The 15,057-nt window shown below is 49.1% G+C and overlaps 1 protein-coding gene across 2 annotated transcripts in view; it reads left to right on the plus strand.

The window, feature by feature from the left end:
- IRAK2 (interleukin 1 receptor associated kinase 2) overlaps positions 1–15,057 on the plus strand; it is a 65,235-nt gene that overhangs the window by 25,536 nt on the left and 24,642 nt on the right. The window contains exons 3-6 of one of the 2 annotated variants that reach the window (XM_011232039.3): positions 4,726–4,872; positions 10,846–10,970; positions 12,887–13,081; positions 13,165–13,229. In XM_011232039.3, coding sequence (XP_011230341.1) covers positions 4,726–4,872; positions 10,846–10,970; positions 12,887–13,081; positions 13,165–13,229 — 532 coding nt within the window. The remainder of the gene's footprint in view (positions 1–4,725; positions 4,873–10,845; positions 10,971–12,886; positions 13,082–13,164; positions 13,230–15,057) is intronic. The other variant, XM_011232040.3, reaches the window with a different exon arrangement.

Raw genomic sequence — 15,057 nt, forward strand, 5'->3', positions numbered from 1 at the left:
GGACCTTCGGGAAGGCGGTGCAGCTGGGAGCATCTCCTCTGGTTGTGGCCTGGCCTCTGTGGGGAGTCGCAGTCTGCGGTCCCCTGCACCAGCAGGCCTGGCCCGGCCAGTGCGAGGGGACCTGGGGCCAGGCTGTAGCTGGCCTTGCCCAGAGGAGCCTCCTCTGCCCTCTGCCTCCTCCACAGATGTCTTGGGACAGCACTGAGGTGGGCCTTTGAAGAACACAAGATCCTCCCCTTGGGGTGGTTTGTGGACAGAGGGTGTTGGGAGAGGCCCCAGGCCAAAGAGGGGAGGGAGGGCAGGGAAGATGAGGACTCCGAGTGACATGGGGTGGCCCCTCCTTCTTGAGGGCAGGGGCACAGGGTTCACGTCCTACCCGCCTGGGAGCAGGTGGCTCTGTCCTTGCTCTACTCATCAATTCACATTCACAGCCGGTGCTAGCTTACTGTGTCATTTTGCACAAGGGCTATGGAATGAACGCAGTGGTGTCACACAAGGCACAGGCGTGTGACTCCATGGGCCCCACCTGCATGGCTGCTGCTGGGGAGGACCCCCCCCCCCCCGCCGAGGCTCTCAGTTTTGGCCAGAAGGGCCTCGGCCTGGGGGGTGGGGTGGAGGCAGCTTGGCCCATGGACAAACTTCTGAGTGCCTGGGGACCCCAGATGGGAAGGAATAAAGCACGTGTTCTCCTGGGGGTCCCCGCTGTGGGTGTGCATCCAGCCCCAGCCTGCCCCACCTTCCTGCCTCAGTGCTCCTTTCTTGCACCTTCTTCCTCAGGTGGGTCCCTTACTTGCTACTTCCGGGGTTGTGGTGAGAATACTTATAGTGAAAATATCAAGAACACATCATAAACAGTGGGTGGCAAAAACCAGAAGTGAGTCGGATCTGAACGTAGAGGTTGCCAGCTTGCTAGTCTGGGTCAGATGGATTCCCCAGCGCAGATGGCTACTCCCTCTGGCTTGGAAGACTCAGTTGTGGTCACTATTGTAGCTAGCCAGCTTGCTTCCTGATTTTTTTTTTTTCTTAGGAAACATACTTTACTTTGCAACCAATGCATGGTCATTGTTGAAAAATTCTACATTGCAGGGGCGCCTGGGTGGCACAGCGGTTAAGCGTCTGCCTTCGGCTCAGGGCGTGATCCCGGCGTTATGGGATCCGAGTCCCACATCAGGCTCCTTTGCCATGAGCCTGCTTCTTCCTTTCCCACTCCCCTGCTTGTGTTCCCTCTCTCGCTGGCTGTCTCTATCTCTGTCGAATAAATAAATAAAATCTTTAAAAAAAAAAAAAGAAAAATTCTACATTGCGAATAAATGGAAAGCCACCCACCTACCCACCCAACCTACCCCATAATATAAAATCATTGATAATCACATTACCCAGAAATAATCACTGTTCACATTTTGTATATGTTCTTCACCTTCTTTTTCTCTTTGTACACAGATGTCTTCTATACTTTTACACATATTTTATAGAAAACTGGTTACATAGTCTGTAAACTCTGTTGTCACTCAGTGGCATATTAATACCTTTCCATGTCAATGGATAGACACATACATCTTTGTAGTTGCTATTAAAGTGAATTAAAAAAACACCCACACAAGTTAAAAAACTTAAATGAGGGGCACCTTGGTGGCTCAGTTGGTTAAGTGTCTACCTCCGGGTTGGTCATGATCCCAGAGTCCTGGGATCAAGTCCCGGACCGGGCTCCTTGCTCAACGGGAAGTCTGCTTCTCCCTCTGCCTGCTACTCCTCCTGCTTGTGCTCTCTCGCTCTCTGACAAATAAATAAATAAAATCTTAAAAAAAAAAAACAAACCTTAAATGAGCGGTCACATTTCTAGAGACAGAAAGTAGAATGGTGGGTGCCAGGCTGTGCGGGACGGGAAGTTGGTTTTTAATGGGGAGAGAGCTCAGTTTGGGAACGCGAAAAGGTTCTGGAGGTGGATGGCGGTGATGGTTGTACAACAGTGTGAATGGATGTAATGCCACTGAACTGTGGACTTAAAAATGGCACAGGCAGTAAATTTTATGTCATGTGTATTTTACCACAATAAAAAACATATATAATAAAAAATTTGAAAACAGTGTGAATGATTCAGAGTTGTGTTAAATGAGAACTGAGACACTCCCATCGTACCCTCCTTACACTCAATATGTGGGCTGTTGAAGAGATAACCATTATTTAAAAAACCTAATAGCACGACCATGAAGTTCCGTGTTTGGAGCTAAGCAGGTCATACACATTGTGTCCCTTAGTCCTCACGAAAGGGGTGTGAGGTCAACCGAGCTGGGAGGTGGGGGAGCTGGTTTCCATCCCAGAGCCTGACCTCTGAACAGCTCAGCCGTGCTGCTACTTCTTCTTTTTTTTAAGATTTTATTTTTAGGGGCGCCTGGGTGGCTCGGTGGGCTGGGTGTCTGCCCTTGGCTCCTGGAGTCCTGGGATTGAGCCCGGCATCAGACTCCCTGCTCAGTTTGGAGCCTGCTTCTTCCTCTGCCCCTCCCCACCACCCTGCTTGTGCGCTCTCTCTCACTCTTTCTCTCAAATAAATAAATAAATAAAATCTTTAAAAAAAAAAGATTTTATTTTTAAGGAAGCTCTATACCCAATTTGGGGCTCAAACTCACCATCCCAAGATCAAGAGGCACACGCTCCACCAACTGAGCCAGCCAGGCGGCCCTGCTAACTTCTTCCGTAAGATAATTTTATTTAAGAGATAATAATATTAAGTCATTGTCGGGAAAGGAGAAGGTCACCCATCATCCACCACTCCGCCTCCTTACTACTTCTGTGCATTCCCTGTAGCCTTTCTTCCCATGTTCCCACCCTTTTCTCCTGCTTTGTGCAGGCAGCCATGGGGTGGTGCCAGCTGCAGAGGAGACTGGGGGGCTGGGCGGGGGGCACAACAGTGGTGTCTACTTATGCTGAGCAAGTCCAGCGGGGGCGGTGAAACCAGCCCTAGGTTTGAATCTTATCAGTTGTTTGGGGACAAATCATTTCACCTATCTGACCCTCAATGTGCTTAAAAATAAAATACAGACAATTCTGTTAGCCGCCAGAGATTGTCGCGAAAATCAGTCTGTCTGGTTCCACACACGCATAGTGCCATGCATTGTTAGGCATTATTGTTCTAGTTGCAAAGCTTGGATTTGAAAAGCTTGGCCCCTTGGTAACAATCGGTTTTGTTGAGAGAGAGAGAGACACAGTTTACCTGTCAGAGGAATTGGTACTGGAGGGAGACCCAAAGGCTGGAGACGTTTCGTCCTCACACCACCTGATATATGTGCGAGCAAGTCAGAGGCTTTCCCTGGGGTTCTCAAACACGGGTTTCAAATATGGGTCTGCCCCAGACCACCAGAGGGTGAAGGGCCTTGAATGCAGGGCTGTAGACTTTGGGTTTGGTCTGGAAGGTAATGGGGAGATACAGGGACTTGGGAGAAGAGTGTGTACTTCACCTGGAAAGTGGGAAGTCATAAAGGCTTTAAACAGGGAGGTGACGAGGCAAGACTTGTATTTTAGCAAGATGTGGCCTGGGGAGGGCTCTGGGGGCTGCCCCAGCTGGAGCGGGCTGCCGGCCTGGGGAGCCGATTCCGGAACAGCCGTGGAGGAGGCGAGAGGAAACTGTATCACAGCGTGCATGCAGGCTCTGAGAAGCTGGTCGGGAGCTGGTGTAGATACGCCCTCACGGCACCTTTGGGGTTTCCCACCTTGGTGTAAAGGGGAAGGGATTCCTCTCAAGAACCAGGGAGCCTCCACCCAGGCTTCTTTGGCCAGTCCTGCCTGCCTGGGCCATGTGATCTTTGGCAAACCACTTAACCTGCTCAGGCCTCAGTTTCCTCATTTCTAATGGGGATGAGATGGAAGCAGCTTGTGAGATTTGAAGGATGCACAGCTAGGTCTGGCACGCTGGGCACTCAGTTGGCATAGGGGCTCGTTTGCAGAGTCCCCCGTCTGTAAGATGTGGAAGGATCCACGTGATTCCGTGCTTGTCGAAGGGGAAGTTGTAGGACTGCCAGACTTTTATATTTAGGGGCTCCACTAGGGACTTGGTGGAGTAAATATCTTGAACTTCCTCACATGTTCAGGGAAATGTATAGTCTACAAAGCCCTTTCACGTCTATGTTCCCATTACCTTCCTCTTAACAGCCCTGGGAGGTAGGCATGCAGATACTGTCATTATTACCCTCTCCGTCTTATTTTATTTTTTTAAAGATTATTTATTTATTTAGAGAGAGGGAGAGCAAAAGTGAGTGAGCGAGCACATGATTGGGGGACGGGGGGAAGGGGCAAAGGGAGAGGGAGAAGAAGATTCCCTGCTGAGCGGGGAGCCCCATGTGGGATTCAATCCCAGGACTCTGGGATCATGACCTGAGCCAAAGGCAGATGCTTTACCAACTGAGCTATGCAGGTGCCCCAACCCTTTCCAGTTTATAGCTGAGGAAACGGGCTCAGTGGATAGTGTCTTGCCTAAGGTCACAATGCCGGTAGGATTGGAAGCCAGTTTTGTGTGACTCAATGTCAGAGCTGGACTGATCACAGGAGATTGTCCTGTCCCCCCACTACATACATGGGGTGGCTGAGGCCAGGAGGGAAAGAACTCATTAGGCCACAGTGAATTCGAGGCCGAGCCAGGAATAGAGCCCAGGTCTCTCTGACTTGTACACCCTGCCTCTTGATGGCTACCCCACTTCACTGAGTAATAGTGACTTTCTTTCTACCTTGTTTCAGGGAAACCAGTTCCTGAAATCAAGTCTTCTTTGCTAGACTTCCCGGATGCTGCGAAGCCAGGAAGGCAATTGGCAGCTTCTGTAAGAAGCACTGAAGATGAACAGGAAAAGGGGCCGTCCGTGAGGCCAGCCGCCTTTCCAGGCCCAGGTGTTTTAAATTATTTATATATTTTTTAAAATGTTATTGTCAGAGAGAGAGAGCACAAGCAGGGGAAGGAGAAGGCAGAGGGAGAAGCAGGCTCCCTGCTGAGCAAGGAGCCCGATTTGGGGCTCCATCCCAGGACCCCTGGATTGTGACCTGAGCCAAAGGTAGCCACTTAACCGACTGAGCCACCCAGGTGTCCCTAAATTTACTTTTTTAATTTAGAGGAAATGTATTTAAGGAAATATTTTATCTATCAGCATATTTAGCTCAGCATATAGTAGCAAAAAAATTGGAAACGACAAAGGGGTTGGTAAAATTCAGGGCAGTCAGAACGATACGATATTGTTAAAAATGATGCGGCTGTGTGTATGTACACGGAAACATGCTCACAATATATTGAATTTTAAAAAGCCAAGAAAAAGTCAGATACCAACAGAATATATGCTGCATGTTATCATTTTTATAGAAAGAAAACAGATAGCCGTGTAATTGAGGGCTGTCTGTGTGCCAGACACCATTCTAAGCACGTCAGAGATGCCACCTTATGTAATCCTCAGTTAGCTGTACAAGTTAGGTATGGCGATTATCCCCATTTTACAGATGAGGAGACCGAAGCATGAAGGTTACACAGCCCGCTAAGGTCATGCGCTCTGGGACCCAGGTATTTTCCCTGTGGTTTCCTGAGCCCCAAGCATGGGCTGGTCCTGCTGCCAGCTCCAGGCTCGTACTGCTGTCCTCTCTGTCTGTTCCGCACCGGCCCATAGCCGGGCCGGGGTCTGGACCTCTCAGCTGCGCAGTGGGGCACTGACAGGTGCTGCCTGCCCACCTCCCCACCTTCCTCTCCTCTACCGGGCACACATCTGCTGCTTTGTTCTATAGCACCTGAGGTGCTGAAAGGAGAAGTGATTTGCTCAAGGTCACGCAAGTAGGGAGTAGCATCTGAGCAGGGCGGTTAAATGCCTCTGTCCCTAACAGCACGCACACTGCTATCCCCGAGCCTTTCAGACCACTTCAGATTTGTCTCCATCCCCTTGTGCCCAGGGAAGGGCTCAGGGACAGTTTGCCAAATGATGGAAGGACTCAGCCTGTAGATGGCTTCCCTGGGGCGGTGTTGGGCACAAGGGGAGGGGGGGCAATTATTCACACTATTCACACCCCCGGGTCCATTCTTACCACCTCTCCCCGGGGGCCTGGCCTCCCTACTGCTCTCCTGTAGGCTCCCGAGTGGTGAGCTGAAGGTCCCAAGCCCAAGAAATCTCAGTTCATTGATGTTGTTCCTAAAGCCAGGGTCAGCATTGGCCTGGAGGAGCGTGCCTGGGTTTTTGCATTAGACAAACCTGTATTTGAAGCCCACCTTTCAGTTTCTAGCAGAAGAATTACTAAGCTTCTCTGTACCTCAGTTTCTTTATCTAAAAAAGCAGGCACAGGGGCGCCTGGGTAGCTCAGTTGGTTGAGCGACTGACTCTTGATTTCAGGGAGTCATGATCTTGGGGTTGTGAGATCGAGTCCCACGTCGGGCTCCGCACTCGGTGTGGAGTCTGCTTGAGATTGTCTCTCTTCCTCTCCCTCTGGCCCTCTCCCCACTCACACACATGGGCACTCTCTCTCTCTCAATGAATAAATAAAACCTTAAAAAAAAATAAAAAAGCAGGCACACTAATGAAAGCCTATGTCAGCATGTTGTAGTAAGGAATCAGACTCCTCAGTGTTGCTACCATTAGGTGCTCATTAAATGTTAGTTAGTATTAGCAGTGTTACAGACACCCCAGATAAGCTGAAGCTGGAAAAATAATTCTAGGCCTGGGAGTCTGAACTGTTAACTGTAGCTCAAGATAAAAACAAGCAAGACAACGGCAAAACATTGATCAGCAATTAAAGATAAGGGGAAATGGTCCTAAAGCAAATGTGATCCTGGTCAATGGCCAAAGGGAAGAATCCTAATAAAGCAGGGAAATTCTAGGGGAACGCTGGCCCAGATGGAGGAGGTGATAGGGGTCACAACTTCTGGTTCTCCTTATCTAGCCTACCGCAGAGACCAGCCTCCTCTGGGGAGGGCTTTGCACTGTTCCCTTTCCTGAATGGCCCTTGGGAGCACACGTGTCCCAGCAACACAGTCTACAGACAGAGGAAGGAAGCTGGTTATCTTTGCCCAAACTGGAAACAATCATTAATTTAATCTAATAACCCAAACCCTGTCTTCTCTTGGGAAAACCCTAAGGTTCCATTGGGCCCCAGAGTTCAAGGTGACTGATTATCTTGTTGGAGTGGAAAATGCGGAGGTTGGATGGGTGGCGGGGGGGGTGGGGACGGAGACAGGTGGCAGCAACTTGACCTGCCGTGTGTAAGAGCTTCTGCGCCATGGTGTTGCCCTGATGACCCAGGGACATGGGGGCTCTCGTTGCTCCCCCTGGACAGTGGGGGAAGGATGCATAACCTCACGGCTGAGAAAGCGGTGGGACCAGGATCCAGCACAGGACGGTTGCCTCAGAACCCACACGGTAACCCCTGCATGTCGTGACTTTCTTGTGGGTGGGAAGGAAATGGGAAAGAGACAGGGAGGAGGAAAATACGTGAGCAGCTCATTAAGGAGATCCCCAGAGCTGGACTTCAGAGAGGAGGGCTTTAGCAGCTGAGGTAACTGTCGCAGAGCCAGAGCTCTGGGAGAGGCCATCGGGCTGTCAGAACCTCTTAGTCTGCGCGTAGGCCTACCGGCTTTGGGACTCCCTTCGTGCTTTATAACTGTCATTTCGTTTATTTAGTCCGCACAAGAACTCTACGAGGAATGGGCTTTTATTGCTCTGTATGCATTTGAGACAGCTCAAAGAAATGGAGGACAGGTCACCCAAGTTCAAATCTTAGCAATGAAAGAGCCAGGACTCGAGCCCACTTCTCTGTGATACCGACAGAGGAGACGGGGAAGCGGAGCGGAAGCTTCACGGGCGGCCCAGGGCAGGAAGCAGAAAACCACCAAGCAGGTACACACCTCCCAGTGTGCTTTACTCATGCTTCAGCTGCGCTGCTCAGCGGTGGGATTCAGTGTATCCTGCTTGGGAAAGCCGGCGTTCCAGAAAGATTTCCGTAGGAAGTGTCTTTTTAGTAACAGCTTTGGCACGTGGAGGGAGAGTGCTTGGGAAAGGACGTGTGAGGATGAAGGTCTTCCCTGACCCAGGACTTCCACCAAGCATTTACAAAGCAAGTCTAGTTCTTATCTGATTTGTTAGCTCTGCGGCCTTGGCTCAAATCCCATTCCTTTTCCCCCAGAACCACAGGGATAAAGAGGCACTCCTTCAACGAGTAGCCCTCATATGTCACAAAAGCAGACTTCGGTGACCACCCTCCCAACCCAGGAGGCCCAGGACAGCCCTCAGGCGAACCCTGGGCATCAAGCCAGACCAGAGAGTCATGGTTTATGTGAGGCCAGCACTGGCCTACGAGTCACTGGGTAAATGGAGAGGGTGAGGGACCATCTGTGCAGTGAGAACCCTGCCCCGAGGCCAGCTCTGGGTTGGGTCAGGATAGGGCAGAACTTGAGGGAGGAGGCAGGAGGGAAACGGAGTGGCCTGGAGCAGTGGTCCCCAGGGCATGGAGCCTGGCTCCCTGTGGTACAAGAGAGCATAGATGTGAGAAAAGATGTATACCTCATGCACAAAAAACTAGGGATTTCAAGGCTAAATACATAAGGTGTGAATTAACGTGGATTGAAAGAAAAATAGGAAGTCACTCACAGTGAGGTGGCACAGAGACACAGCCAACAGTTAGGAGATGGATGAACGTGACCACTGTTTGGGGACCCAGGCCATGGGTACTGAGCCGAGGCCAAGAGAAGGCAGGGCATGCTAAGAGACAGCAGTGGCAGGGAGCCTCTCTGCAAGGCAGGGTCCCCGGGCCCACCGGCAGAGGCCTGTATTGGCCGAGGTCACCTGAGAAGCAGGAGGATTTTCAGGGAACAAAGGCCTGAGAGAAAATAGGGAAGGAGCTGGGTAAAGCTGGAGGAGGCTTAGGGCCTAGGGGAAGGAGAGAGGGTGGGAAGGTTGGGTGGGAGTGTCTAAGGCAGGCTCACCTGGTGTCCTTAGGGAGATCAGGGCCCTGGGTCTCCCCTTCTTCTCCCCTCCACACTCAGTCATGGAAGCACAGCCCCTGGGAAGCCTGGGCAGATGTGTGGATAGGTTTGAGAGAGTGGTGGGGCTCTCAGTCAGCTGTCTAGAGGTCTAGAACAGTGGACTCAGGGAGAAAGGCTTAGGGCATCCCTCCTCTTGGGCTGCATTAGGTGAGCTTTATTTTATCACCTGCCTGGGTTTTAATAGTTTAGTAAGCCCGATTCTAGCTTCATCATGGTGCTATTTTCAGTCTTCTGAATTAAATTTTTTTTATGGCCAAAGTTCCATATTAATCACTAATTTCCTGATGTTATAAGCCAGAAATACCTGAAACAGGTGGATTGGGCCAGCAACCTTGGGGCAAAGCCAGGTTCCCTTGGAGGCCCGGCGCCCCGTTACTCAGAGGCCATACCAGCCATGGGGCCACCTGGGTGTTTCCAGATGGTGACAGCTGAAGCTTCTGGCTTCTGGCCGAGGCCGGCTCCTGTGTGGATTGGCCACCACAGCTCATCCCTCATCCGTCTCATCCCTGGCTTGCACCCGCTCTAATGCACCTGACTCTAGACTGCCTCGGTAGGGTGCAGGTTAATCTTTTTCTGGTCCCCCATGAAGGAACGTCACCTCTTTAATCTGACTTTTACCGGACCCCAAACTATTCTTCAAGCCTTCTCTCTTCTGAATTTTCTTCATTCACTAAGGGATTAAGAGCATGGACTTCAGGGGCGCCTGGGTGGCTCAGTCGGTTAAGTGGCCGAGTCTTGATCTCAGCTCAGGTCTTGATCTCAGGGCCGTGAGTTCAAGCCCTGCGTTGGGCTCCATGCCCCGCGTTGGGTGCTCTGCATGGAACCCACTTAAGAAAAGAAAAAAAAAAAAAAGAGCATGGACTCCAGAGCCACTGGCTGTGTGCCCTTGGAAAGGTTACTTCACCTCTCTCTGCCTCAGTTTCACCGTCTATAAAGAGGCCATGGTAACGGTACCTATCTCCTAGGATTGTCGTTTGGGTTAAGTGACTTAAGAAAGTGACTCATTTAGAGCAGTGCCTTGTTTGACATCGGTGTTTGCTAGCTAAGTGTGCCTGGAGTACTTTCTGCATGCCCGGGCTCACCTGCTCTCATACCTCCACACAGCCTGTCCTTCTCCCTCAGTGCCCTCTATCCACTTTTTTTAAAATTTATTTTTAATTTTTTAAAAAGATTTTATTTATTTATTCAACAGAGACAGAGACAGCCAGCGAGAGAGGGAACACAAGCAAGGGGAGTGGGAGAGGAAGAAGCAGGCTCATAGCAGAGGAGCCTGATGCGGGGCTTGATCCCATAATGCCGGGATCACGCCCTGAGCCGAAGACAGACGCTTAACCACTGTGCCACCCAGGCGCCCCCTCTATCCACTTTTTGAAGTCCTCTGTGAAACCCTCCTTGGCCTTCCAACCTGCCTTGGTGGCCTCTCTGCTGCCTTTGTCCTTGGAGCCTGGTTATTGCCATTGCTGCTGCAATGGAGTTTTCTGTAAGGTGGGCTCCATAGCTCATCACCTCTGTGTCCTTCATTGCTCCTTGTGTGGGAGGTGGGCCAGCGTAGGGCTTGGAAGTCACATGATCTCCATCTGAAGCCTGGCTCTGCCACTTACTGGCAGTGCGGCCCTGGGCCAGTAGCCACCTCCAGTGGCTCCATTTCTCTCCCTGTGCAATGGGAATCATATATAGAACCAACCCATGGGGCTGTCGCAGAGCTTCACTGAGGTAGCTGGTGAGGAGTGTGTAGGCTGGCACCTGGGGGTGTCAGGAAATAGCAGGTGTCATTAGTGACAAAAAGTGTTTGTGGAATGAAAGAGAAAGTGGTGTGGGACCCGGTTGAGAACCCCTCCTGTCTTCCTCCTTTTCAGGGCACAGCCAGACCCATGGTCCCTCCTTCCCAGGGCCTGCTCCAGCAAGAGCCAACCTCTCGCCTCCTTCCACAGATGCCCCTCATTTCTTAAAAACCAACTTTCCTGTTTCATCTGATTCAAAGGTAAATCTCCCACCCTCACCCCCACCCCTAGCTTATGGCCCTTGCTCAAAAATGCAGTGTACTGGGACTCCTGCCTGGCTTCGTCACTAGAGCTTGCAGCTCTTGATCTCAGGGTCATGAGTTCGAGCCCTATGTTGGGTCTATGTTGGGTATAGAGATTACTTAAACGAATGAACTCGGAAAAAAAAAAAAGTAATGTATTGGGACCAGTGTGGGGGCTTGGGGTTAGGGGGATAGGGAGAAAAGACACTCGTGGAATTACTCCAAGCTTCTAAGATTAAATGCAGGCTGTCAGTGTGGCTGGGGCCTGGGGGCCTGGGGTTGGGGGGACTGGAGAGGGTGCATTTTGCATGAATACATGTTTTAATGAGCTTTTCCATTCTTTGTGTTTAAATGAGAGCTGAGGGGCACCTGGGTGGCTCAGTTGTTAAGTATCTGCCTTCGGCTCAGGGCGTGATCCCAGAGTCCTGGGATCGAGCCCCACATCGGGCTCCCTGCTCCACTGGGAGCCTGCTTCTTCCTCTCCCACTCCCCCTGCTTGTGTTCCCTCTCTCGCTGGCTGTCTCTCTCTCTGTCAAATAAATAAATAAAATCTTAAAAAAAAAAAAAGAGCTGATACATGGCATCTTTCTCCCCCTGAAATATATTGGTTACATTTATACTAAGTCGTTTGCTTACAAGCCACCTCTCTTCTAACCTTTTGTCCACCTAATACATGTCCGAGTTATCCTGAATTTTCAATGACTTGGGTCCAGGGCCACATATATGACTTTTTGGGTCTTAGGCACTTTTGCTTTCATGGGCCTTTTCTTTCCTTCATTAAAAAAAAAAAAAAAATCAAAGATTCTATTTTACAATTGCATTGGCACAAAGATGAACCTAATCTAAGCTGGATTAAAAATTAAAACATTTTCTGTGATTCTAAAAGTGCATTCTTGTTCTTCTGGTTTTAAAAGAAATCAACGTTTTTGTGGGCCTCTAAAAGTGTGCTGGGCAGGGTGCCTGGTGGAAAAGCCAATGCTACATGGGTCTGGTTAATAAGACTGTTCTATAAAGGAGATGGGCACTTAAGCATGGTTTGTTGTGGTTTTTTTTTAATAATTAATAATTTTCAAAGACAATTTAATAATTGGTAGAATGATCATGGTATAATGTTAAGTAAAAACACCAGAAGTCAAAACTATGTGTATGGCATGACCCCAATTTTCAAAAGAAATCCCATGTATCTAATTTACAATAAATACTTTAAACTTTAATAGCAGTTCAGTGGATAATGGGATCGTGGATGTTTCTTTTTCCCTCTAATTTTCTAAAACTGTCTGTAAGAGCATAGATAGCTTTAAACAAAGTTAAACTTCTGTGCACCTATTTTTAAGAAGGTATGTGACTGAAGCAGAGCTGCTTTTCATAGGCTCACACAGAATTGCGTTTGGTTATGTGAACCTTGATTCTAGTTCCCAGCGTGTTTACCATGTATAGGACCAGGGGCACCAATTCAGCATTGGACCAGATGTGTGACCTCACCTTAGCTCTCTGACCTCCTTGGTTCTCACTTTTGTAAACTAGGGAAAAAGGCAGAACAAAAATCCCAGCCATGTGCCAGGAATATTCACATTTTAGTTAATCTTCAGGATTACCCCCCAGAGTACTCTTGCTAAATCTTCATTTTTGCTGCTGAGGAAATTAAGGCTCAGAGAGGTTAAGTTACTTACCCAAGGTCACAGAGCCAGTTAGAGGCAGGGCTGGGATTTGAGCTGGCCCTAGCCACGTCCTAAAAAGGACTATTTCTCCTCACTGGACAAGATGAACTCCTCTACCCCTTCTGCTTTGATCTAAGATTCCCTGAGGGAGTAGGGGAAAAATATTTTCCATATTAGTTCCATATTGATCTCCAACTCTTCTCTCTCCTTTCCCAGGACTTTAGCACCTCCATTCCTCAGCAGGAAACACTTGTGAGCCAGGCTGAAGACAGCCTTTTCTGGAGCGAGGCAGACGTGGTCCAGGCAACTGATAACTTCAACCAAAACCACAAAATCAGTGAGGGGACCTTTGCTGACATCTACAAAGGGCAAAGGCATGGCATGGCATTCGTTTTCAAGAAGCTCAGAGAGGCGAGCACTTCTTGGTTTCTAGTAAGGAGTGGAGGCTGTATGGGTGAGGCTGGATTTTCATGTTTCATTGTCTTTTCCCACAGGTGGCCTACTCAGGTCCAGGATCAGTCGAAAAGTTCTTCCAGGCGGAGGTACAAATTTGTCATAGGTAAGCCTCCCCTTTGGAAAATACTTTGCTCAATAACGATGACAGCTAACCTATATGTAGGGCTTCCTGTGTGCCAGGCATGTCTTACGTGCTCCATATGTAAATATTTTCATTCAATCCTCACAAGAAACTTGTCACGTAGCTCCTGTTATCAGCATTATGTTGCACATGGGCAAATTGAGGCTCAGAAGGGTTAAGTGTCTTGTCCAAGATCGACAGCTAGTAAGTGGCGGAGCTGGAATTTGAACCTAGGTTGGTCTGGCTTCGTACTCCATGCGTTTTCTACAAAGCAACTACATGCATAGATTAGAACTATCGAAGAACTTTTGCTCTTTTGGCCCAGCTCCTTCCTTCCAGGGTGGAAGAAATCTGTTTCTATCCCATTTATTTGAGATGAACAGAGACTTACTGTTTTTCACTCTAATGGCAAATCCATCTTCAAGCAGTATTGCTCTGGAGCAGAAGTTGGCAAATGGTGCCTGTGGGCGAGATCTGGCCGTGCTCTGTGTGTGGTCTGATGGCCAAGCATGGGTTCTCCATGGTAATCACAAGAGGAAGAATATTTCATGATATGTGAAAAGTATACGAAATTCAGATTTCGTTGTGCATAATAAAGTTTTATTGGAACACAGCCACACTCACTTACTTCTGTCTTCTCTACGGCTGTTCTTGTGAGAAGTGTACGGTTGAGTGGTCACAGCAGAGACTGTACTGGCCCACAAAGTCCAAAATATTTACTAGCTAGATCTTTGCAGAGAAATTTTTAAAAAGATTTATTTATTTATTTTGAGAGAGAAAGAGAGAGAGAGAGAGAGCGGAGGGGGAGGGAGAGAGAGTGGAGGGAGAGGGAGAGAGAGTCCCAAGCCGACTCTGCGCTGAGTGAGATCACTACCCAAGCCGAAACCTAGAGTCTGACATTCAACTCACTTCGCCACCCAGGCACCCCGACAGAGAAATTTTGAGCTCTAAAGTCCTGAGCAATAAAGACCTTCAAAAGTCATCTTCAAACCTGCTCATTTTACAGATGGGGAAACAGAGGCTGAGAAGGGAAGTGAGCCTGCCTGTGCCAGAGCTGGCAGGGGACTGGGAAAGAGAACGGGAAGGACCTGGGGAGACTTGTTCTGGCTCTGCCGTGACTGACTGATGAATTTAACAAAGGCATATTGGGCACCTGTCAGGCGTTGGACGCCAGCTGTCATTCAACCTTGGCAAGTTGCTCTCTGGGTTTCCTCTGCCAGCATGCAGCCTTGGGCGAGGAATGCATGATTATTGTGGAGTATCTTAAGAAATAAAGAAAATCATAAATAAAATAGAAATCACCTGTTTTCCATAGCACCTATAAGTAACTACTCCTATGTTAGTATTTTGATATATTTTCTTTAATCTTTTCTCTATTCATACATGTGTATGAATAAACACATATATTTAATAAAAAATGAAAGTCTAATTCCCCTTTCCATTTTGGCAAAGGGCCTTCCTGGAGTCAGCAGACACCCCATTCATTGATTGGGCAAATGTGAGTGAGTTGCCAAGGCCTTGTTTGGCTCTAGGAAGAATACAGAGCCCCTGCCTTGGGAATGGTTATGGTCCAGAAGGGATTGAGTGTAAATGGCTCTCCTGAGTGTGAGAAGTGCAGTAGGATGGCCTGAGGGGAGTGGAGGAGGGCAGGAGGGACTGGGCAGGAGGCCATTTCAACAGTCTTGTGGAGCATGCATCAGGGTGTGACTCAAGGCAGAGGAGGGGGGAATGAAGGGGACAGTTGGGAAGCTATTTATGACGGTGAATGCTGACTAATGATGGGGAGGTAAGGAGGTTTCCAGGAGACTGC

This window comes from Ailuropoda melanoleuca, chromosome 4 (genome assembly GCF_002007445.2).
Source record: "Ailuropoda melanoleuca isolate Jingjing chromosome 4, ASM200744v2, whole genome shotgun sequence".
In the NCBI taxonomy this organism is placed as follows: Eukaryota; Metazoa; Chordata; class Mammalia; order Carnivora; family Ursidae; genus Ailuropoda; species Ailuropoda melanoleuca.